General features: G+C 40.2%; 1 protein-coding gene across 1 annotated transcript; it reads right to left on the bottom strand.

The window, feature by feature from the left end:
- Nucleotides 1-1,251: 1,251 nt before the first annotated feature.
- NOC3L (NOC3 like DNA replication regulator) lies at nt 1,252-23,318 on the bottom strand. The gene is made up of 21 exons (XM_037496389.1): nt 23,188-23,318; nt 22,051-22,258; nt 20,716-20,848; nt 19,873-20,030; nt 19,245-19,298; nt 17,732-17,862; nt 15,579-15,740; nt 15,284-15,377; nt 13,811-13,986; nt 13,042-13,170; nt 11,932-12,063; nt 10,963-11,043; nt 10,547-10,647; nt 9,197-9,269; nt 9,030-9,093; nt 8,877-8,948; nt 8,364-8,545; nt 7,663-7,791; nt 6,672-6,769; nt 2,008-2,092; nt 1,252-1,681 (listed from the first exon to the last, which is right to left on the bottom strand). The coding sequence occupies exons 1-21, from the start codon at nt 23,194-23,196 to the stop codon at nt 1,553-1,555; spliced, it is 2,400 nt and encodes a 799-aa protein (XP_037352286.1). The 5' UTR covers nt 23,197-23,318; the 3' UTR covers nt 1,252-1,552.
- Between the last annotated feature and the right edge of the window lie 316 nt (nt 23,319-23,634).

The raw sequence follows: 23,634 nt of genomic DNA, 5'->3' as shown, positions 1-23,634 counted from the left end.
AAAAAATCAATCTTAAACTTTAAAAAATCATATATAAGTACATGCTGAAAGATTAATGTGCATGGTTAAGCTAGTATCCCAAGAATTGGCTTCTACTTCTCTAAAGTAAGAGGAGCTCTATATAGTTGAACTACTGTGCATTTTATAAAAAATTCTCACATCACAAGAATAGGAAAAAAAAAGTTGTTTTATTCCAATATTTACAGTAGAGAATATTTATAAACTGGTCATAAAAACATTTACTTCATAGGCCATTCCTAGAATATGGCAATAGCTGTTATATAAAATACTGCTTTAACTGTATTTATAAAAACAAGCATTTTGTCTATTAAAAAAAAGGAAAAAAAAAAAGCCCTTCACTGAGTAACTTTTATCCTTAAGACAGAATGCAGAATGGTAAAGTCTGCGGCTGGTCTTCCCACATTGGACTCATTCTTCCCCAACTTCCCCCAGAGCTTGTCAGAAAATGGAAGAATTTTGAAGGGACCCTCAAACTTACTTTCAAAATAGCCATAATGAACACTCATTTTTTTTTTTTAAAAGGCCAAATTAGGTTACTCTTGAAGTATATAATCCAGTGAGAGCCAATGAACCTGCAATCCAAGCTCAAACTACTTTTTCTTTTCTCAAAATCATCATAAAACAGACTCAATCAAATTCAGAATTTTTCTCACGTCCTCCTATGGTAATACAATAAAAATAAGACTCACTTGGCTACAGAGTTCCTGGTTATAAACAGTCAACGAACAGTAAAAGCAGTCTCAGCTCATAACCCTCATTTTAATCTAGCATTTCAATAAGCTCAGTTCAATGATTCTTTGTAATACCCAGAAATTATTTTTCCATACTTCTGGACTCTAGGAATCTGAGATCAAGTGTAGGCAGGATTTGTTTCTTCTAAGGCCTCTTTCCTTGGCTTCTAGCTAGCTGTCCTCTCCCTGCGTCTTCCTATGGTCTTCCCTCTTTATCTGTGTCTAAATTTCTTCTTCTTATAAAGACACATTGGATTGGGCCCACCCTAGTGACCTAATTTTAGCGGAATTACCCCTTCAAAGACTCTCCCCAGAGACAGTCAATTTCTGAGATACAGGGAGTTAGACTTTAACATTATGGATTTGAGGGGACAGAATTAAACCTAAATGCCCTCAAAGATTTTTTAAACAGTGAAACTTAATATATATATAAGTATATATATATATATATCCTATATATATATATATATATATATATATATATATATATATAGGAAGGATTGAATGTCATTGCTGCCATGCTATACATCTCAAGTTTAATAAGGCAATATCATTAGAAATAAAACTTCTAAATATGGGGGGATGGCTTTTAACTATTCTTTCTTATCAAGATGACATTTTCAGAATCAGGGCAGAACCCTGTGGTATGCAAAGGGTAATTCTTCCTCCTCTGTTAATCATTCTTAGGAATTCTTTCTTATATAAAAAGAAAAGTTCCTAAGTTAACAACATGTCTCTATATGTATCTGCAAAATCACACAAAGATACAAGAAAGTCCATTGATGTTTCATTTTCTTTTGCTACCGTAATGATGTTTCCAAATATTTGGTGAAATCCAGAGGCAGCTCAGTAGCAACTTCATTGCAATGTTTCTTTATTAGCTGATTTAAATCTTCATCCAAAAATGAATTCCCTTGTAAAACTTTATCCTGGGGAAAAAAAATATTGTATATATAAGTTAAAAATTCATATGGGTCATAAGCAAAAGCCAACAGGTAAGCAAACATACAACCAAACCAGTACATGAAACATAATAATGATAGTGCTGGGTCAGGCTTGGGATATATTGTGTAGTGAATCAAGTAGTCTCCTAACTGTCTCTATAGAATTCCAACCCCAGAAATTCACCCTACCATCAACACTGAAATGTAAAAAAATCGGCCTATAAAACAATTGAGTAACCTGGAGTCATTATTTACAGATATATTACCTTAGTTTTCATTTCTACTTTAAGAAAAATAAAAGTATCACATACCTTCCTTTTCAAGTTTAAAGATTCAACAGGAGGATTGAATGTCATTGCTGCCATGCTATACATCTCAAAGAGTTCTACAGCTGATCTATAATCACAAATAGAAGAAATATAAACAACTTATCTTTTGTATAACTTGAAAATAATTAGATTATACCCAAATTATACCTAATATAATGAATTAGATTCATTATAATCCTGCTTTTGAAACAAACACATCAACAACACATGTAAAATAAATCCTACATTCCCAGCACCATCCAACTAAAAATCCACCTCTCAGGAGTCGGATCAGTAAATACGGGCTTGGACAGAGAACACTTAGCAGAAGATCTCACGCTCAATACTATCATATCCCAACTCAGCCATTATGTGAACAATAAGCAACTAAGTCTAACTTAGTCATTAGAGCCAGAGGAGAACGGAGTTATCCTCCAAGGGCTTCAAAGTACTCAACCCTTCGTTTAGCGTGGATTCAAAGCAAGGAGAGGGCATTCAGGACAGAATACATATCTATACCTATGTGATGTGAACAAATTCTTAATGATTCTGAGTAAGTGTACATTCTCCCAAAGAGACAGGCAATGACCCAAGGGTTGCAATTAAGCTCACATCCCAAGCTACATTGTTCAGGGGGTGAACATCTTGAGCCTCCCTTCTCAAACCTTGGGATAAACCTGTTCCTCATTTTCTTCCCAAAACATAAATTTCTGGCTTGAAGCAAATATTCAGGATATATGACAAGAATGTGCCAGAAAAGCATTGTGGAAGAGTAAAGGTTTTTCCTCCCTTTTTCAAAATACTGGATAAACTTTGGAATATGCCTTCAACAGAATACTACTCAGCTATTAAAAAAGATGACAGAGTGCCTTCTGGGACAAAAAACAATGGATCTCAAGGTGATTATACCAAGAGAAGTAAGTCAGAAAGTAAAAGTTACTGGTTGGGTTTACTTATTTATGGAATAAAAACAACCAAAGAAAATAAACTGAGGGTTTCACTGGTGGCTCAAGGGGTTAAGCACCGCACTATGAAGCAATCTGCAGCCATTGCAGCACGAGTTCAATCCCCAGCCGGCCAGAGAGAAACCCACATGGCGCAGCAGACCTCTCCTGACTCGCCCGCTGCTCTCCTCAGCAGGGTATTTCAGTCAGTCTGCCTGTTCTGTTCCCCACGCTGTCTCTGGTGAGTCCTCTCAGCCCCCTGCATCTCTGGCCTGTACCCGCTTTTGTATGCATAAATAATCTTTTTTTAAAAAAAGGAAATAAACTGACAAAACACAACAAAAACGAATTCTTATAGTCTGTAAAAAATATAAATGATTACCAGTGGGGATACAGGGGGGAGGAGGGAGTAGGACAGGGAAGGTGACTGGCTACCAGCACTGGGACCCTGGTGGAGGGTGAGTGAAGCAAGCATGTGCACATATGAAGGTGTGAAATCCTAACCCTAAACTATATAGCTGTGTGTAGGGTAAGGAAAAATATCAGGCTTTTCTGCCCTCCCACCGTCAGGATAGATGATGGATCCTTGCAGTCCTGAATGCATGCCTGATGGCGGGCACCTGAAATAGGGTGTGGGCATAGGTAGATGGGATTCACCTGGGCTAAGACTGGGCTTTTAAGGGCGGCGTCACGGGGACGCCAGAAGAAGCCGAGAAGCAGCAGAAGCTGAAGGAGAAGCCGAAAGAGAAGAAGCCCAAAGCAGAAGCAGAAAAGGCCAGCGAGCCCAGATAGAGTGGAGATTTGCTGGGGGCTGGGAGGACTGCCAGCCTCCCAGCACGCCACGTACCCGCTGAACCCCAATAAAAACCTGCAAAACCACTGAGGACTCTGACTCCTCCTTTACCCGGTCTACATGGGATCAGAAAACCTGCACTGTGTCCTGTCCTGCCCTTACAATTGGCGTAAGTCGGCAAGATCCATGCAGACGGGTATTGGAGCCCTCCGAAGACCTGGAGGGACTAAGGAGAACAGACTGTTTGCCTGTGATGACGCTGGAGGCGCCATGGCAGCACAGAAGGTGGACAACGTCCACAAGCTAGAGGACGAGACCTGGCGTGAAGGAGACGCCCGAGAGAACCAGCCAATGACACCTGAAAGGACCAGCCAACAACCCCTGAGGCAGCAGAATCATCAGCGAAAAGTGGACCACGATTCAGAGCTCGCCAGTGCTGATGCAGGGAGAGGCCAACGGACTTCCACTGCTGGACACGGACTGATGAACTTGGACTGACAATCCCGCCAGAAGGCGGAGGACCTTGCAGGTTGATATGTTTTGGGACGCTGGGGGTGGAACAGTTTTGTTTGTAAACACCAGGAGATGGGAATCTGGGGGTGGCCAGTGGGCCTTGATGGCCAAAAGCAGCCTGTGCATGCCCAGCAGCCAGGTGGAGGAGAAAAGCCAACTAAGGCGGCAAAAGCTGGTACTGATGCTAAGTTGAGAAGCCCTAAGCGGCTGTTAAGCAACCCGGGTATGCTGAAGAACTGTGAGTCTCATAAAATCACCTGTGGGTGATGCCCTGCTCATTCTTGAGTGAGGGTGAGGAGCTGAGGAACCGTCCTTGAGGGACAGGTGGGGAACGTGGCTTGGGGTGGAGCCCAAGCCGCATGTAGAGTTTGGATCCCCGACCCAGGTGCTTGTGCAGTGGGTTGGCCTGAGTGCAGGGGTCTGTGAGTCACACGGGTGGCTGTGAAAGCCGAGTGTTGGAGCAACCGCAGACACAAACCCTGAGGGTTGGCGATTACCCCCAACAGAATGGAATCGCCAATCCCAGAGCTAATGCATCCTGGGGGTGGATGCGGTGTGTGGCTTGTAGCCGAGACTACAGCCAGAGAAGGCCAGGAAGCCTGACGGCTCCTGGTGTGTTATAGTAGATGCCGTGAGTGATTCCCCTCCCTCGTATGAGCAGTGCCTTCGGCAGCAGATTTGGTGGCTCATCTGCTGGTACCAATAATTGTCTTTTGCACTAGGTTGGGGCCCTGCCTGGACTTATTTGTATTCTGTTGTATTTTGTTATATTGTGGTGTATTTGCTTTTGTGGGCCATGGCTGCATTGTTTGTTTGCTTAGAAACTTGTATACATATGTATAGACTGTATGGCAGAAAACTCTGAGGGGGTGGACTGCAGGGTAAGGAAAAATATCAGGCTTTTCTGCCCTCCCGCCATCAGGATAGATGATGGATCCTTGCAGTCCTGAATGCATGCCTGATGGCGGGCACCTGGAATAGGGTGTGGGCATAGGTAGATGGGATTCACCTGGGCTAAGACTGGGCTTTTAAGGGCGGCGTCATGGGGATGCCAGAAGAAGCCGAGAAGCAGCAGAAGCTGAAGGAGAAGCAGAGAAGGCCAGAGAGCCCAGATAGAGTGGAGATTTGTGGGGGCTGGGAGGACTGCCAGCCTCCCAGCACCCCTGCCTGCCACGTACCCGCTGAACCCCAATAAAAACCTGCAAAACCACTGAGGACTCTGACTCCTTTACCCGGTCTGCATGGGATCAGAAAACCTGCACTGTGTCCTGTCCTGCCCTCTACACTGTGCAAATGATTGGCAAGTCAATAAAATTGGGGAAAAATTAAGAAAATGCTCGGGAATAGGTGGGAAGTATGAGGGGGAAAAATAAATGGCCATCATTTAGTAAGGCCAAAAGTCGTTTTTATCCTACCCAGAAGGAAAAGAGTTTGTGAGACACTACAGTTTATATCTCATTTAGAGGGGGAAGCAGCTGACTTATTGCCAGGTAAGAATACAGACCATTTTTTCCAAATCTTCCAGTACTTTAAGAGAAGCTGGATGTGTGATTTTTTAGGTGAATTCCCCCAATATTTAAAAAAGAGCAACTAATTCAATTTTTGTTTAAACTATGAAGAGACAAAAAAAAAAATCAACCTGCTGGCGTCTGAGTTTGACCTCTGAATTTAAGAAACCAGTGGGCCTGCCAAGGAGAAAAAGCTACAGGAAATATTGAGTGGTGGGTATATTTCAAGGGTGTCTTTTATACCATTTTCTTTTCTGTGTAACTGAAGGATTTCCAAGTTGCTTTGTAGCGGGAAGTTATTACTATATTTTCAACATTTCTGTGTTTTGGGGGTAAACCACTTCTTTTTTAGGAGGCCTCTTTTCCCCATCTGGAAGCATGCCAGGTGAAAGCTGGAAGAAGCTATCCAGGCTTCTTGCAGGTCAGGGTGTTGCACAGAGGCGGCCGCAAGGGCCAAGGAGACAAAATGCACCCCTTCTGGGGGGTAGGTTCCAAGTCACTTCTCTCTCTCATGTCTCCCTTTCTGTCCCTTAAAGACCATTCAAAAAAAAAAAAAAAAGGGAGTGGGGGAGGGGGAGTAAAGCTGTGTTGGAACTCAAGGGTCTTCACAGAAAGCGAATACGGCATTTTCTTACTAACTGCATGAACCTGTGTTCAGGCGCGTGAGGATTCACAGTACTATTCTTTCTCTTATTTGTGAGCCATTTTATGATTAAAAAAAGTTTAAGTGATTACACAAAACAACAAAATCACAGTTTTCTCTTCAGAGTAATTCAGGTCTGCAGTGAGATCAAATTCAGATAATCAACAAGCACGTTATGTTTCAAAATCCATTCAGAACAGACTTCTCACAGTAAACAGCCACCCACTGCAATTGGAGTTTGATGATGAGGCACTGCTGAACGTTACCTGCGGCTCAGCTCTGGTTTGAGTGCTTCAGAGCCTTCCGAAGGTGCTCCAGCCATCAGGTGAGCTGCGAATCTCCGCACTATGGGATGGTAATGTCTCTGAAGCAGGAATGGACAACCATATTTGTAAATCAATAACTACAGCAAAGATTTTCTTTCAGAAACACTAATTTTTAAAAAGGATGTGCATGTAATTCACAAGATTCATACCCACAGAAAGACTATCATTTTTTCACAGCATCACAACACAAATCCATTTGATGACTGGAGGGTAAGGAAAAAATATCAGGCTTTTCTGCCCTCCCGCCATCAGGATAGATGAGGGAACCCTGTGATCCTGAGTGCATGCCTGATGGCGGGCACCTGAAGTGGGTACACCTGCGCTAAGACTGTGCTTTTTAAGGGCGGCGTCACGGGGACGCCAGTAGAAGCAGCAGAAGCCGAGAGAGAAGCAGAGAAGAAGCAGAGAAGAAGCAGCAGAAAAGAAGAAGCAGAGAACGCCAGAGCGCCCAGACAGAGTGAAGATTTGCTGGGGGCTGGGAGGACTGCCAGCTTCCCGGCCCCCCAGCACTCCTGCCTGCCATGTACCCGCTAAATCCCAATAAAAGACCTGCAAAAAACCGCTGAGGACTCTGACTCCTCCTTTACCCGGTCTGCATGGGATCAGAAAACCTGCACTGGTCGAGTCCTGCCCTTTACAATGACCAAGCTACCGATCATGTGGCTTAGTCATATTTTACAGCATGAAAAGAAAAATCAAAATGCAGAATGTCTAAGTGTAAACAAATTTAGTCAGCATTTTCTGTAGTCTCACTCTAATGCTACCCACAGTGCAGGATCACAACATGGATGAAACCCCCTTGAAACTGGCTAGGAATCAACACAAATGAAGCTGATAATAAATTAGTACTCGCAATTATAACTACCAGGGGGAAACTTTACAAAATTGGTTCACAAAAAGAATAAAATTAAATAAATTCAGCTACTCTTACCCTCAGTGCATGCAATTCCCAAAGAGCAGTATTCTGAGCATTACAGTACTCAGGTTCATCCAGCTCAGGGAGGAAGACCCCACTTCCCTGAGATTCATTGTCAAGCAACAGATCTGTTTTGGGAAAAGTCTGTGGAAAAAAAAGTCACAAGATTCACTCATAGCAGGAATCTAGAAAACTTAGATAAGGGACCAGGAAAAAGAATAACTATAAGAAAGAAAATATCAAAATCAACAAACAACTATGAACTAGAGTCACTCTATGGGGGGTGGGGGGAGGGGAAAGGAGGGATTGGGGTCAAAATAAGGGGGTCGTAATTGTATGGAAAATATAAAAATAAAATTTGAATTTAAAAAAAAAAGTCACAAGATGGACTCATTAAGTTAATATTGTTTGGGCCTCCTTAGTGGCGCAAGGGGTTAAGCACAGCACCATGAAGCTATCCGCAGCCTCTACAGCACAAGTTCGATCCCCGGCCAGAGAGCAAACCCACATGGTGCAACAGACCTCTCCCGTCTCGCCCGCTGCTCCCCTCAGCAGTGTATTCCAGTAGATCCGCCTATTCTGCTCCCCACTCTGTCTCTGGTGAATCCTCTCACCCTCCCACGCATCTGGCCTGTACCCCAGCTGTTGTATAAATAAAAAATAAATCTTTAAAAAAAAAAAAAACTTAGCTCCTATTCATCTGTATCATTACTTACATGCATTAATATTCTGTTTGTTGCTAAAATGCCAATGCTTGAATTTGGAAGAACATGAAGAGCAAGGGTACAAAGGCGCTTGATGAAGGCCAGAGCTCGCTGCTGAGAAACCTGCTTTCTGCGCTTAGTTAGCATGACATCAAGGCACTGGAGCACAATCTCGACACCTTCATTGGTAGCACCTAGAACAGCAGATGGACCCATCAGGGATATTCTCTTTATGAACCTCACTGAACTCCATAAAAACACAAGATGAACTGTCACTCCTATCCCAAATCAGGACCCGACCCAATAAAGGGGTGCTCACTGTTGAAGAGATGCAGTGGGTTGAATCACATACCCAATCAATTCCAGAAGTTTTCTCTCCCCAAGTCTCAAATGAGAGTAAAGTCAGACTAGCAGGCCAGCATTTTATACATCAACTCCTACTTGTCATATTTCATGGATTATAATTCTGGTCACAACATAGTCTTAAAAGATAAATATTTATTAAAGTTATCTAAACATACATACCTGCATGTAACTTAAACAATGTTTTGTAAAGATGTGTATAGAATTTCATTGGATCGATATTCAGAACATCACCTTGGAAATGACAACAAACATCAGTTAGGTGTGTTACAGTCTCCAAAGGAAAAGCAAAAAAAACCTGCTTTTATATCTCACCTTGCCCAGAAAGAATATGAAAAGCAGTCTGGACACAGTGAAGACTCTCTTGATAGCTTAAGTCCTTTTAAAAAAAAGAAAAAAGACCATATTAAAAAAAATAAAAATATTAAGAAGAATAATTACCATTTACATCTTAAAAACAATTCATAAGTAGAGTTACTTACACCAGACTCAATGAGAGTATGTAAAACTACCAATAAATCATCAAAAAACTCCACATTTACAAGGTGAGCAAACCTAGAATCAAACAAAACTTAGTTAAAAGATAACCAAAAAACAGAAATAAACCAGCTAAAAACTAAGATACTCCAGTGCAGCACAGGAGACTAGCCAAATAAAGTATAATATAGCCATAAAATGAAGTATTATGAACCTTAAAAAAAAATGGATCTACACAAGCTAACGTGGAAAGATACCCAGAGTAACTATTTACCCAAAAAGAAGTAATTCACATTAAAAAAAGATAATTTACAGAACAATATATACAGCATGATTCCACATGATGCCACCTCAAATTGCAGGTAACTATCATGACAACCATTACTTTTTTTTTTTTTTAAGATTTATTTATTTATGCATACAAAAGCTGGGGTACAGGCCAGAGGTGGAGGTGGGTAAGAGGATCCACCAGAGACAGAGTGGGGAACAGAATAGGAATATTGACTGAAATACACTGCTGAGGAGAACAGTGGGCTAGTCAGGAGAGGTCTGCTGTGCCATGTGGGTTGCTCCCTGGCCGGGGATCGAACTCATGCTGCAGAGGCTGCAGATTGCTTCATAGGTTGTGTCTTAACCACTTCCGCCACCAGGAGGCCTGACAACCATTACTTAGCTGATATCTCCCAAAGGCTCACTGGAATTGACAGACTGGACTAGAGCAATGATGTGCAAGCTGGAGCAGAAAAGCCTCAAGATACATTTGCCCAAACCACTCAAACTGTGATATTAGATAACTACTACAGGGCAAAAAAGAACCAAGACCTGACAGATGAACCTTAGGGACACCTAGAATTTAGTGAGCAAAGGAAGGAGTTAGTGAAGGAGAGCAGAAAATTAAAAGGTATGAAAAAACCGAAAGAGGCAGTGTTATGAACAGTTTCAAGGAAAGACTGGTGACGGGTGAAAAAAAGGACGAGACCGGGCCTCCCCGGTGGCGCAATGGGTTGAGCGCTGCACTGTGAGGCTGTCCGCAGCCTCTGCAGCGCGGGTTCAATTCCTGCCAGCCAGGGAGATATCCACATGGCATGGCAGACCTCTCCTGTCTCACCCGCTGCTCCCCTCAGCAGTGTATTTTGGTCATTCTGCCTGTTCTGTTCCCTGCTCTGTCCCTGGTGAATCCCCTCACCCTCTCATGCCTCTGGCCTGTACCCCAGTCTTATATAAATTAAAAAAAAAAAAAAGGATGAGACATGAGAAGGATACTGGGTGATCGTTAGTGAACCCTATGTAAATTTCATGGCTACGTCAGTCTACTTAGAAAGAATCTAAAAGGTTTCAACCTACACAGCCCTTACTTGGCAAGACCTTCTAGAACTGCTGGCAGGAGAGGTGACCTCTGGGCCTTCTTCAATATTCTGAAGTAGGTTACAAACACAATATTCAAAGTCTCTGTGTGCTGGGAGACGAAACAGACAAAAAGACTTCAGTGATCTATTATCCTTCCCCTGAGTTACACCATAACTATGACTCTCGAAGCTCTGCCTTCCCACCCTGCCACAAATGAATCTTAGGAGCGCCAGCAAAACCGAATGAAGACACACATATGGTGATTTCACAAAACTGACAGTGATCACACCACAGTTTCTTTCATACCACGTACCTTAGCCTCCTGAAATAAATCAACATTATACAGCAAATTGAAGCAATAAATCTCTCGTTAAAATCGCTTAACCAGTTTTTTTAAAAGCATAAGAGAATGGAAACTGCCTACCAGTTTAAGTTTTTTCTCAGTACTCTCTGAGGCTTCTGCCTCCCGAAGCTCTCGCTCTAATTTCTCTTCTGCTTTCTTCCACTGAAAGTAGATAGAAAAAAAAGTATGTACCCCGTGAGAAAAAAACCTTCAAAATCATGATATATCAATACTGTAAATCTCATACAATGACATCATTGGCTATCTATGGATAGAAATATGAGAAAATTATAGAAAACATGGATAAGCACCACACACAAACCAAATTCATGACAGTGCCTCCTGGGAGGGAAGGCAGAAGAATGAGATCAGAGAGTAGAACAAAGGAGATTCCAACTGTCACTGATGTTTTCTTTCTTTTCAAGAAAAAAAGTGGAATAGCAGATACATGGGATATGCTATATTAGTCTCTGAAATGTTCTGTATTTTAAATATAAAGTTTTCAAGAAAGAAAGAACATGCCACGCCCCTCACCAAATTATTATTGTTACATCATCTATTGCTACATCATCTAAGTACAATCATTAATGGTACTTCCTACATCTATTTACACACAATGCAGAAGACCAAGTACTGTATCCAGTTCAACAAAATACCATTTTCCCCACTCCTTTATGCCTACACTGTGATTTTAATTTAAAATCAAATAAAACAGGGCCTCCCCGGTGGCGCAGCGGTTGAGCGCTGGGTTGCGAAGCTGCCCGCGGCCTCTGAAGCGCCGGTTCGATCCCCGGCTGCTCCCTGGCCACCGGAGGAGGGTCCCACATGGCGCGCAGACCTCTCCTGCCGCCCGCTGCTCCCCTCAGCAGTGTCCTTCGGTCCTTCTGCCTGCTCTGCTCCCCGCTCTGGCTCTGGTGACTTCTCCCACCCTCCCGTGCTTCTGACTGTACCCAGTGCATGTATAAACAAAAACAAACAAATAAATAAAAGCATGCCTCTATTAAAAAAAAAAAAAAAATCAAATAAAACAGAAAAGGAAATAAATCAAACCTTTCTCTGCATTCTTGACAGGGTTTTTCTCTTTTCTTTGAAAGTCATGAACTTTTTTGGTTTATTAATGTCCTCAGTATCTTTTTTCACTTCTACTTCCTTGATTCTTAGGCACAAGAAAGTTTTTAACATCTAATATTGATAAAAACACAAACACAAGCTTAATGTTTATTCTGCCCTCAAAAACCATAGAGAAAACAAGCATTTAATTAACAACATCTCTGGACCACTGCAGAAGGAGAGAACATAAATTAGGTATTTCTAAGCCAGCTTTAATTTATCAAATCAGTTTCAGTTATGAAGTCAATAGTATCAATCAACATCTTTTTTTCCCCAAAACAAAATAACTTAAAGGCTAGTGTTATTCATTTTAAGACAATTTATTTTCCATTAAGCCAATAGGTCTCCAAGTTCAACAAGCATCAGCATCACCTAGAGGCTTTGTTAAAGCACAAATGGCTAGTTTCAATGTCCCCAGAGTTTCTGATTCAGAAGGTCCGAAATGGGGCTCCCAAATTTGTATTTGTAATTCCCAACCAATGCTGGCCCAAGGACCTCAATGAGAAGGATGACTTTAAATCATTCAAAAAATTCAGAAACTAATTTTGGAAGTTAGTGTTTTATGGGTCACTGCAACCATTTAAACACAAAGACAAAAGAGGGGCCTCCCTAGTGGCGCAGGGGTTAAAGACACAGCGCTATCAAGCTGTTACCAGGAACTGTAGCCTGAGTTCGATCCCCAGCCAGGGAGCTGACCCACATGGCAGAGCCGACCTCTCCTAGCCCCACTATGTCTCTAGTGAATCCTCTCACCCCCTGCACCTCTGGCCTACACCCCAGTTCTTGTATGCATAAATAAATCTTTAAAATAAAGTTTCCACAGTATAAACCCATTTTTTATTTTGAAATATAAACAAGCACATATGTCTACATCTGCATAGATAAACATCTTATAAAGATACACAACAAATTGTCAAGAGGGACTGCATTTGGGAAATTGAGTAATTTTACTTTCTATACCTCTAAAAGGAATAAAATCCACATAACAACTGAAAATCAGTCTTGTAATTTAAAAACAATAAAATGTAAAGAAACAAAAGGCTTACTTACCTCTGGCCGAACTTCATAATTTCTGCCCTTCACAAAACCAGAAATCACTTTAATCACACCAAGGGAAGCTTGACCTAATTTATCTTGTTTAAAAAGTTTTTTAACTGCCTCACAACACATTTCAGATATCTGAAAAATAAAATGTTATAATAAACCAATGTACTCAATCTCAGCACTACTGACATTTTGAGCCAAATAAATTCTTCATTGTGGAGACTGTCCTATGCACTGTAGGAAGCTTAAAGCCTTCCTGGTCCGCCACTGCAATCATGACAATCAGAACTGTCTGGCCTCTTATACCCTGGAAGGCAAAACAGCCTCCTGTTCGGAACTAAACTACTGTCTAGAGACTCTTCCTACAGACACGGTGTTTATCAAAGGCTCTCTATTTTAGCAATAAAAACTCCAAAGGAAATCTGAGATTTAAAAAAAAATATATTGCAGGGCTTCCCTGGTGGCGCAAGGGGTTAAGATGAAACCTATGAAGGTATCTGCAGCCACTGTAGCATGAGTTTGATCCCCAGCCAGGGAGCTACCCACATGGCGCAGACCTCTCCTGACTCGCCCGCTGCTCCCCTCAGCAGTGTATTGCAGTCAGTCCACCTGTTCTGCTCCCCACTTGTCTCTGGTGAATCCTCTTACCCTCCCTACACATACTTCTGGCCTGTACCCCAGCTGTATGCATAAATAAATAAATCTTTTTAAAAAAATCACATCATCTGTCATTTTCTGTTAAGGACAACAGCAACAATTATTTAGAGCAACACACCACTTTTGATATGTCATTCATGAGAGGGACGATCAATACAATGATGTTGTTGTGAAAATTGAAATGAGGAAGAGCCACCAACAGTTCACACAGGCTCTTCACAGCCACCTCGGCCAGGCCTTTGTATGCCTTTAAGGAAAGGACATTACTTTTCTTCAGCTTCCTTTGCTTCCAGTCTAATCAAAAGAAAACTACAGTTACTTTACTCATTAGTTGTCACTTCTACTAATTAACTTTCATTCACAAAAATCAGTAATAATATAAATAACAGGAAAACTCAATACACCATGGAAATTCTTAAATGAATTGTGTCTATACTTACACACAGTACAAATGTTATCATTCAGGGCCTCCCTGATGGCGCAAGCGGTTAAGACACAACCTATGAAGCTATCTGCAGCTACTGCAGCATGAGTTTGATCCCAGCCAGGAAGCTACCCACGTGGCATAGCAGACCTCTCCTGACTCGCCCGCTGCTCCCCTCAGCAGTGTATTTCAGTAGATCTGCCTGTTCTGCTCCCCACTCTGTCTCTGGTGAATCCTTTCAGCCCCCCATGCCTCTGGCCTGCTCTTTTATGCATAAATAAGTAAATCTTAAAAAAACAAATGTTATCATTCAAATTTGTCTACCGTCATCCACGTCATGGCTCTAGCAACAATTACAAGAATCTTGGCTTTTTATAGTCTACAAGATATATTAAGAGGACAAGCATCCTCAAGAATAAGAAAAGAAAGAGCGACAGAGAGCTGGATATTTTAAAGGAGTCCCTGGGTTGGGCTCTAAGAAGGTTTTCCCTAAAAACTAGATCTAAGACAAGAAATCTGCATTCAAATCCTAGTCATCTACTAATTTAATAAGGAATATGAGCAAATTCCAAACTCTCTCACAGTCTCTTTCATGTTACAAAACCCCAAGAACCTAAAACATCATTTCAAACTTCTTGCTGATATTCTATGGTATCTTTTATCCAGGAGGTCCAAAAGAGTTTTTAAATTCTCCTTCAAAGTAACTAATTACTCACAGTACCCCTTTTCTAGAATTTCTATATACATATTCTGTTCCCCTGTCACAGCATGTTATTATGAGAATATGAAAATATGCTATTTTTCCTAGAGTAGGTTCAAAACCTCTCCATCATACACAGAAATAAGAAAGATAATACGGATGACAGTACCTTTGTTTTAAACTTGCTTCTCACGTATTTAATTTTTCCTTTAACATACTGTACTTACTGTAACTAAGAGCCTTATCTCTATTTACTTTTAAAGCTGTAAGACTTCATGGACAGGTGAACAGATAAAATGGGGTGTATAGATACAATAGAATATTGAGGAGTATTAGAAAAAGGCTGACTCTAGCCTCTTTTCCTGACCATACACTATCTGACTTTCAACAAACAACACAGAATATAGAATTCACTTTCCTGACCAAAGCTATGTATGATACATATTTTTAAGATATGCTTATTATACCTTTAACCATTTGCTCCAGATTCTCTAAATAAAATTTATATTGGCTAACCAAGCCTTCTTCAAATTCTCTTAACTTTTGAGTTTCTTTGCGGGTCTGAAAAGAAAAAAAAAATTCAGCAATTTTTTTTAAATCAAAATAATTAAATCTTTAAATTAGCATAAATTGTGAGTGCCTACTCACTACTTACACCACTACTGCAAAAATAAACAAATAAAAAACCTACTTATATTTCTCCCATCTCTAGCTCTTTAAAATTTTCAGCTTATTTTGTGCAATAACTACAACTAGAATTACCTTGATAGATTTTTCTGCTTCTGTTAGGGGTCGGATTTTATATGAAGGAGTAATGTCCTTAAATAATTCCATTAGAGAAACTACCACCAGCTTTCGAACTGTAACGGCCACATCAGGATCCTGTTCCATCAGCATGGAACGTAGTTCTTTTAATTTCTTAATCTGTGAAAGAAACAACTTGTAAGGTTAGAGAAATCATGGCAAAACAATTACGAACAAATGACAACAGCCCCATATCTGGCATAAGAATTTACACGACTCACAAGAGTCTAGACAAGCTTTACATAACTCCACACTGCATATTACCAACAGATACATCACTGAAGTTGTAAGTCATAATTTTGTTTAATTTAAAAAACTGCAGGGGGTTGGGACACAACCTATGAAGCAGTCCACAGCCTCTGCAGCATGAGTTCAATCCCCGGCCGGCAAGGGAGCAACCCACATGGCGCAGCAGACCTCTCCTGACTTGCCCGCTGTTCCCCTCAGCAATGTATTTCAGTCAGTCTGCCTGTTCTGTTCCCCACTCTGTCTCTGGTGAGTCCTTTCACCCTCCACGCCTCTGGCCTGTACCCCAGCTCTTGTATGCATAAATAAACCTTTAAAATAAATAAACAAACAAGCAAATAAATAAATAAATAATAACTGCAAATTCTACCCATACTTACTGAAATATATTAAGACATACCAAATATATTAATTACCTATCCATGAATTAAATATAATATAATCCATTTAACTCTAGCTTCAACAAGACTCATACGAAGATTATTTATCTGATGTAATGCAGAAGTTGAATAATTGTTCTCAACAAATGTACCAGACTTGATGAATTACTGCTACTGCTGGAGCAATATCTTAAGAAACAACACTCAGGTTGGTTAGCAATGTTCATCACCATAGAAACACAAATAAACCACTTTTTGCAATCCCTGATGTATATGAAATGAGGCATCTGGCTCCAGAATTAGAAGACCTGGGTTGCATGTAGTGTTAAAATATGGGGGAAAAAAAAAATCACTTGAATTTTTTTTTTTAAGATTTTTTTTTTTATTTATGTACACAAGAACTGGGGTACAGGCCAGAGGTATGGGAGGGTGAAAGAATTCACCAGAGACAGAGCAAGGAGCAGAACAGGCAGATCTACAGAAATACACTGCTGAGGGGAGAAGCTGGCGAGACAGGAGAGGTCTGTCGCGCCATGTGGGTATCTCCCTGGCTGGCCGGGAATTGAACCAGTGCTGCAAAGGCTGCGAACAGCTTTACAGTGCTGCGTTCAACCCGCTGCACCACCCGGGGAGGCTCCACTTGAATTTTTTAAGGCTGTTTTTCAGTTATAATACAAGCGAGAACTAGTCCAAATTCCCTTTCCCAATTCTGCTCCCGATCATGCCCTCTCTTTATTAGAAAAAAATAATACTCCAAAGCATGCTCACATGAAATTTTTTCTATAAATGTATATATCTATTTTATTGTCCAATAAACAAATATTTGTCACAGGAGGATGCAAGGGACACCAATAAAACAATATAATAATACCATTAAATGAGTTCATGTATATTTTATCATTCAGTCCTTACAATAAAGTTTTCAAGTAGGCACCATCCACTTTTTAGAGAAGAAAATAAATCTTGGGTAAAGCAACATACCCAAAGTCTGATAGTCCTCAGCAAAGAATTAAATCTCAGATTTCCTGAGTCCACACATCATAATTATCACCTTCACACTATACCACTGATAACTTTCTGACCAATTTCACCAAAAATATTTTCCACTTAAAAGTATTACTGAACTAATCTCACTGACTTAGTTCCTATTAAAAACTCTATAGATCAGCCAAGCAAATCTGGAAGTAAATTTCTCTTCTCCAGCACAACTCATGTTTACACTCACAACTTTCAGAGTTACAACATTAAGCTCAACAGCTTCATTTAGAGATGAGGAAAATAAGATCAGTTCAAGTGGCTTTATTAAGATCACAGAAGTAATAGATTCAGACATAGGATTAAGCTAAGATTCTGTCTACTATTTCATTATAACCCAGTGGCTATGCTTTATGTATTCTTACATATAGCTTAATAAAAGAATCTTAATATATTAAATATTTAAACCACATATAACATGAAGGGCCTAAAGAAATTAATGTTACTTACATTACTTTCTGGATCTGATAATATGGCAGATGCCAAGACTGCAATATGCATTTTCTTCTCCTGTAGTTTCCTCTTTCTCTCAATTAAATGTTCTTCTAATGTCAGCTCTCTAATGGGCTCTTCAATGATCTCTGAAACAGAAGAGGTTTCCTATCTTAAGTGTGTCTTATTTACTATATCCAAGCACCTTAACTAACATAATACATAATATTAACTTTTATTGAACACTTGCCATGAGACAAGATTACTACACCTCATCCTCTCAAAAAATCACATGAGGCAGGTCCAATCTTTAGCCCCACACTGTAGCTAAATAAACTGATGCAAAGGGAAAGTAACTTGTCTAAGCTCATAAATGTGGCAGATTAAGAATCAAACCCAGAGAGCCTGACTCAGAATTCATGCTCTTTACTATGCCAATAAAATTACAATTCATATTCATTAAGGGAAAGGGGTAGTGGACTTAGTTTTTTTTAAGAGTATTGAATACTCTCTCCTTTCTTTTCAACGCTATGCAGTCCTTTGAACTATGCAAAATCTATCCACCTGAAGAAAGTCATATGTAATTAGGTTTCATAAAGAACTAATCTATAGTAAGCTTATATAGGGTGATTAAAAAGTTAAGTAGTTCTGGGCCTCCCTGGTGGCACAGCAGTTGAGCGCTGGGCTGCGAAGCTGCCCGAAGCCTCTGCAGCGCCAGTTCGATCCCCAGCCACTGGGCGACGGTCCCACACAGCACGCAGATCTCTCCTGTAGCCCGCTGCTCCCCTCAGCAGTGTATCATCTGTCTGCCTGTATTGTTTCTGGCTCTGGCTCTGGTGAATTCTCTCACCCTCCCGTGCTTCTGACTGTACCCAGTGCTTGTATAAATAAATAAATAAATCTTAAAAAAAAAAAATAGAATAAAAAAAGGTCCTCTGATTAAAAAAATAAATTAAGTAGTTCTGACCTGTAATTTCATTTATACTAATAAGATTTGTACGTGAAAGCAAATTTAACCAGCTTGTTCTATCCCAGACCAATAGTTTCAAATAACATATTCAGTTTAACTTTGATTAGAACTGTGGTAGCTACTACAAACCTACATGTGATTACCTAAAACAGACATATGTAAAGTGTAATTGCTCGCAGAAAGAACTTAAATGATTTCACATCACAGAATCATTTTTGTAATTTTGTAAAGCTATCTGTAGACAAGTCTAAGTCCTTCGCTTACAATTAAAAAGAATTCAAAACTACCAATGTACAAGACTTGTCATGCCTGCCTATATATTACACACATAAATGCATAAAATTTTCCAAATAAAAGCAACAAAGAATTAAATTCCAGAAAATGAGACTTTCAAAATGTGGGAAAATGTTCAAAATGATGTTGAAATGACCAGTACTCAAAAATATACATTTCAGATTTCACCTATGATTGATTCACATTTCGCATTGCATACTATTGACTACGCAAAAAAATGTAATGTTCAACTAACAATTTACTAACTATAAAGATGCATCATATTACCTTCCTCAAGTTCCAGCTCTTCTTGATCCTCTTCTTCTTGGTTACTGTCAATAACTACATGGAAAATGTATATTATAAATGTGATAAAATATGTAAGTAGGGACATCACAAAGAAAAGTAGGGAAGTGATTACAAAACTCAGCAAGGTAGTTACTTTTGTGAAGAAGGAGCAATCAGTGATTAAAGGGCACACCAGGGAAGTGTCTGGGTATTGCTGGCAATATTTGTATCTTGTCTCAATGGTGGTTTATGGCGAAGTTTTTCACAACATTGGTTTCTGGACTTTTCTGTGTATTTTATTTCACAAGAATAAAAACACACATAAGAAAAAAGGGCTGACCAATATGAATATGCTCTAATTTTAGAAACAAGATTTGGTGAAATGCTCTGAAAAAAAATCACCTTAACACTGCAGTTTCAATGGTACTTAAAGTAAAACAGACACCCTAGATAATTATTTCTGGCCAAAATCAACAAGCATGCTATGACTAATTGTAGTTACCTCTGTTTTTTGTAGATATGGGTAAAAGTCAAAATAAAATTAATTTTACATTAAAAAATTTTACATTAAAAAAATGTGATTCTAGTGAGAAACTATATTTTGAATACACTGGCTGTTTAAATTTACCTGGCTTCTCCCTGGTCTGCGGGATTATACCACTTTTATCTTTGATGGGAAGCAAGTGAATCAGTTCCTTCTCTGGTGCAGTTTGCAGAGTTCTTGGTATTTTTTCATATTTATCTATAATGTGCTCATGTTTTCGTTTCTTGGCATGAACAGGCTCACTGCAGAAAAAAATTTTCAATTTTCAGTTTTAATGCATCTAAAAAGGAAGCTAGAAACCTAAGACACAGGTAAACAAACTACTTAACGAGACCTTCAACAAGTATGTAGATTATCAGCACCTAGACCAGGCACTCAAAATAGTAAATGAATAAATGAACTGTTTACCATGAAGATGCAGCCCACTGTGAAAGTTACAGCAGATCTGATTTTGAAGACGTCTATAGAATCAAGGGTGACATCATGCTGTTTGACTTTCCCAAAAACCTTCAGAGCACAGTATGGACTTAGGAGTCAAAAAAAAAATTCTAAGTTTAAATTTCAGATCCACTACTTGTGATTATGGGAAAGCATTAGTTTCTCCTCCGTGAATAGGAATAATGCCTTTTTAATAATGTAGAGAATAACAAAATAATCAAAAAGAACTCAGAACCATTCCACCAAAGAGAGAAAAGCATTCTTCAGAGAATAGCATTCATCCCATCTTCCCTCTACTTCACTATTCTAACTCAAAAGAAAAAAAGGTGCACACTAAATAAAATCAGCTTTATTTGTGAACATTCTTTATTTAGAAAAGAAACACATCGTGTTCAGAGGTGAACATCTTGCACTGACCACCTAAGTAAAAATCAGATACAACTGTTTAACCCCAAAAGTATCTGATTATAATCTAAATGAAGTCATTACCTAGAAGAAAGATCTCTTGTTAAGAAAGAGGCTCTTTGTCCTAGATCCTGCAATAATTGTAAGTCATCTTCATCCATCATATCTAAAGGAAGGGCTTCCTCTTCTTCTTCCTCTTCCCTCTCAATCCGCTTAGCTGTTCCACCAAAAAAAAATAATAAAATTTAAAAAGAGAGAAACAAGTATTAAAGATGGACGACTGTGCATTTTTTATGTCCCAATCAGAAAAGTGTATGCTTCTCTAATACCTGAGACCAGTGTTTTGAAATGGAAGCACCACTGCCATATTGGACAACTCTTTGTTGTACTGGGATGTCCTGAGCTAGGCAAAATGCTAGCATCTCTGACCCTTGAAAACTAAATGCCACACACACAGGCCTCCTGGTGGACTGGAGGTTAATCTCAGCACTATCACCACCACAGCCTGAGTTCTATCCCCAGACAGGGAGCTGACCCACACATGGCGCAGCAGACCTCTCCTGTCTTGCAGGCTGCTCCCCTCAGCAATGGATTTCAATAGATCCACCTGTTCTGCTCCCCACCCTGTCTCTGGTGAATCCTCTCAACACCGCCCACCACCACACACACACACAGCTCTGGCCTACACCCCAACTCTTCTACCCAAAATAAATAAATAAATAAATAAATAAATGTCACACAGCTGGTACACAACAAAATCAAGAGAAAACCTCCAGTTTCCTAACTTCCGGTCCAATGTCTTTTTATAAATCACATCATGTCACAAAGTTATCAAACTAAATATGTCAGGCTTAAGAGATGAAATGACAGAAGACTGAATAATTTAAGTTTGTAAAGAACTGGTCTGACTCAAAATGGTCATATTCTATAGCTATTTTGAGTAGTTGGAATTCTTGAATAGTTTTACAAAACAATAACCCTGACAATCACAACTCTATTTCACTCCAAGTTCCCAAATCAAAGCCCAGAGTTTACAAAACTAAGCTAACCTTGGCAACACTGTCAAAAATGCACCAAGAAAGAGCAATGTTCTCAGCTAACTGCCAGTGAACGGGAAAGTGGCACTGCATGGGAACAAACATTCACTTATAGGGCTGCTATGAATTTGTTTTCCCAAATAGCGTTATCTTCAGTTCTGCTTTCCATACAAACTAAAAGCAGAGGCTCTTTTTCACAATGAATACTATACTGAATTATTTCTCATACTAAAATAAAGCAAACTATCTTTACCTTACCTTAGCTATTCTTAAGAAAATATGAGAACAAGAAGAGTGATTACTAGAAAGCAAAGTGATTTCATAAAGTACATTTTAGAACAAATCAATGGAAACTAGAGCACATTAATACTCTCACAATTACCTGGTCGTTTTTCTTTCGGGTGCTCCAGTGGAATGGGTTTCTTAGACACAGCATCTTTTACAGCTTGCCTTAGTTTCCTCTGTTCTTTTCGATACTTCTTGAGAGTGCTTTGTTGTTTAAATTGCTTATTTTTAAGCTTGTTTTCAAGTTTGACTTTACTGGTTTTTATCAATTTCCGAAAGCTTGGGACCTGTTTTTTATTTCTTCTCTAGAAAACAACAGAGAAGCACTGCATATCCAAGGACTTAAACTAATTTGTCTTTAAGATTAGGTTAAGTTTATTACAAATTTCCTTAAGCCAGTCCCACAATTTTAATGCCTCATAGCCATGAATCTTGCATATAAACGCTAGAAAAAAACCTATGGTGTTAATCCTACAAAACAGCCATAAGGTATCAGTTATTCAAGTTAATACACAATTATCCAAAAGGCTCTTAACAACAAAAAATGTTAAAAACCACTAAATGTAATGGCAAATAGTTATTTCTGGTCAGCTCAACATCTCAGCGCAAAAATGCTAGCTGGTTTCTTTAGCAATAACAGATATTGACATACTACTTTCCCGCTTACAAACTGCTACATTATCCCAACACACCCTAGTTGAGGGATTGCTGTGATCATTCTACATTACTGATGAAGCTAAGGCTTTATTAAAGAGATTGTGTTAACTTGTCAAAGACCTCTAAACTAAGGAGGGCGAAACGGAATTCAAACTCTCCAGCTGATGACTCCAATTTCTGTGAAAACCGTAGCAGATCACTTGCTTATCCCTCTCCCCTTAGCCTTTATTGGCAAAAATAGCCTTGCCTCAGGTCCCAAGACTCAAAAACTCACTGAGGCCAGAACTCTGCTTCTCATCAATAAAATAAGGAGTCCGAAAGCTGGTCTCCAACAACCCTACAAGGTCTGACATCCTCCGGATACACGTCGGAGCTCGCTGATCTCGCCCCTGCAGCGATGGAAGCTCAGGTGGGCGGCGGGACCGCCCGATGGAAGAGTGACAGCCAGGAGCGAGCCCCTATACAACCAGGTCACCGCCCCTATACGAGGGCGAAACCCAGCCGCAAGGCTATACCAGGCAGTGACTGTCAATCAAAGGGACCTGAGCCGCGGGAACCGGCTTCTGAAAAGACTTACCGCCTTCATCCTTACGGCTGATCGGAGCCCAGGCCCGACAAATTCTCTAGGCGCAGGGAGAATCCAGATACGCCAAGAGGATGAAACACGTGCGGAAATCGCGACGCCGCACACAAGCCGGAAGTTCCCGCTGGGCCCGCCCCATTTGCGTCACCGGAAATGGGGGCGGGACTTCCACAGACAGACTCGGGCCTGCGCCCTCTGGTGGCGGCTGTCCTGCCCCTCGGCTGCCCTCGCCCAGGGCTGCGCTGGGCAAATGCTGGTTTCGCCCGAGGGATTTTCTTCTCTCTTCTAGGATCTTGTGACTGTCGTCGCATTTCTTTCCCTGTGTTGAGAAATAGGTCTCCTACCCTCGGAACGAAAAATTTGATTTTTTTTTTTAGTTACCTTACTGCTACTGCATTTTCTGCCTCTCCTCGGAACTTAGGTTTCTGTTGAAGATGCTGA

Source organism: Talpa occidentalis, unplaced genomic scaffold, assembly GCF_014898055.3.
Source record: "Talpa occidentalis isolate TD23 unplaced genomic scaffold, MPIMG_talOcc4v2.1 talOcc4.8, whole genome shotgun sequence".
In the NCBI taxonomy this organism is placed as follows: domain Eukaryota; kingdom Metazoa; phylum Chordata; class Mammalia; order Eulipotyphla; family Talpidae; genus Talpa; species Talpa occidentalis.
The sequence above is the reverse complement of the archived record's forward strand: the minus strand, read 5'-3'. Positions and strand labels throughout refer to the sequence as shown.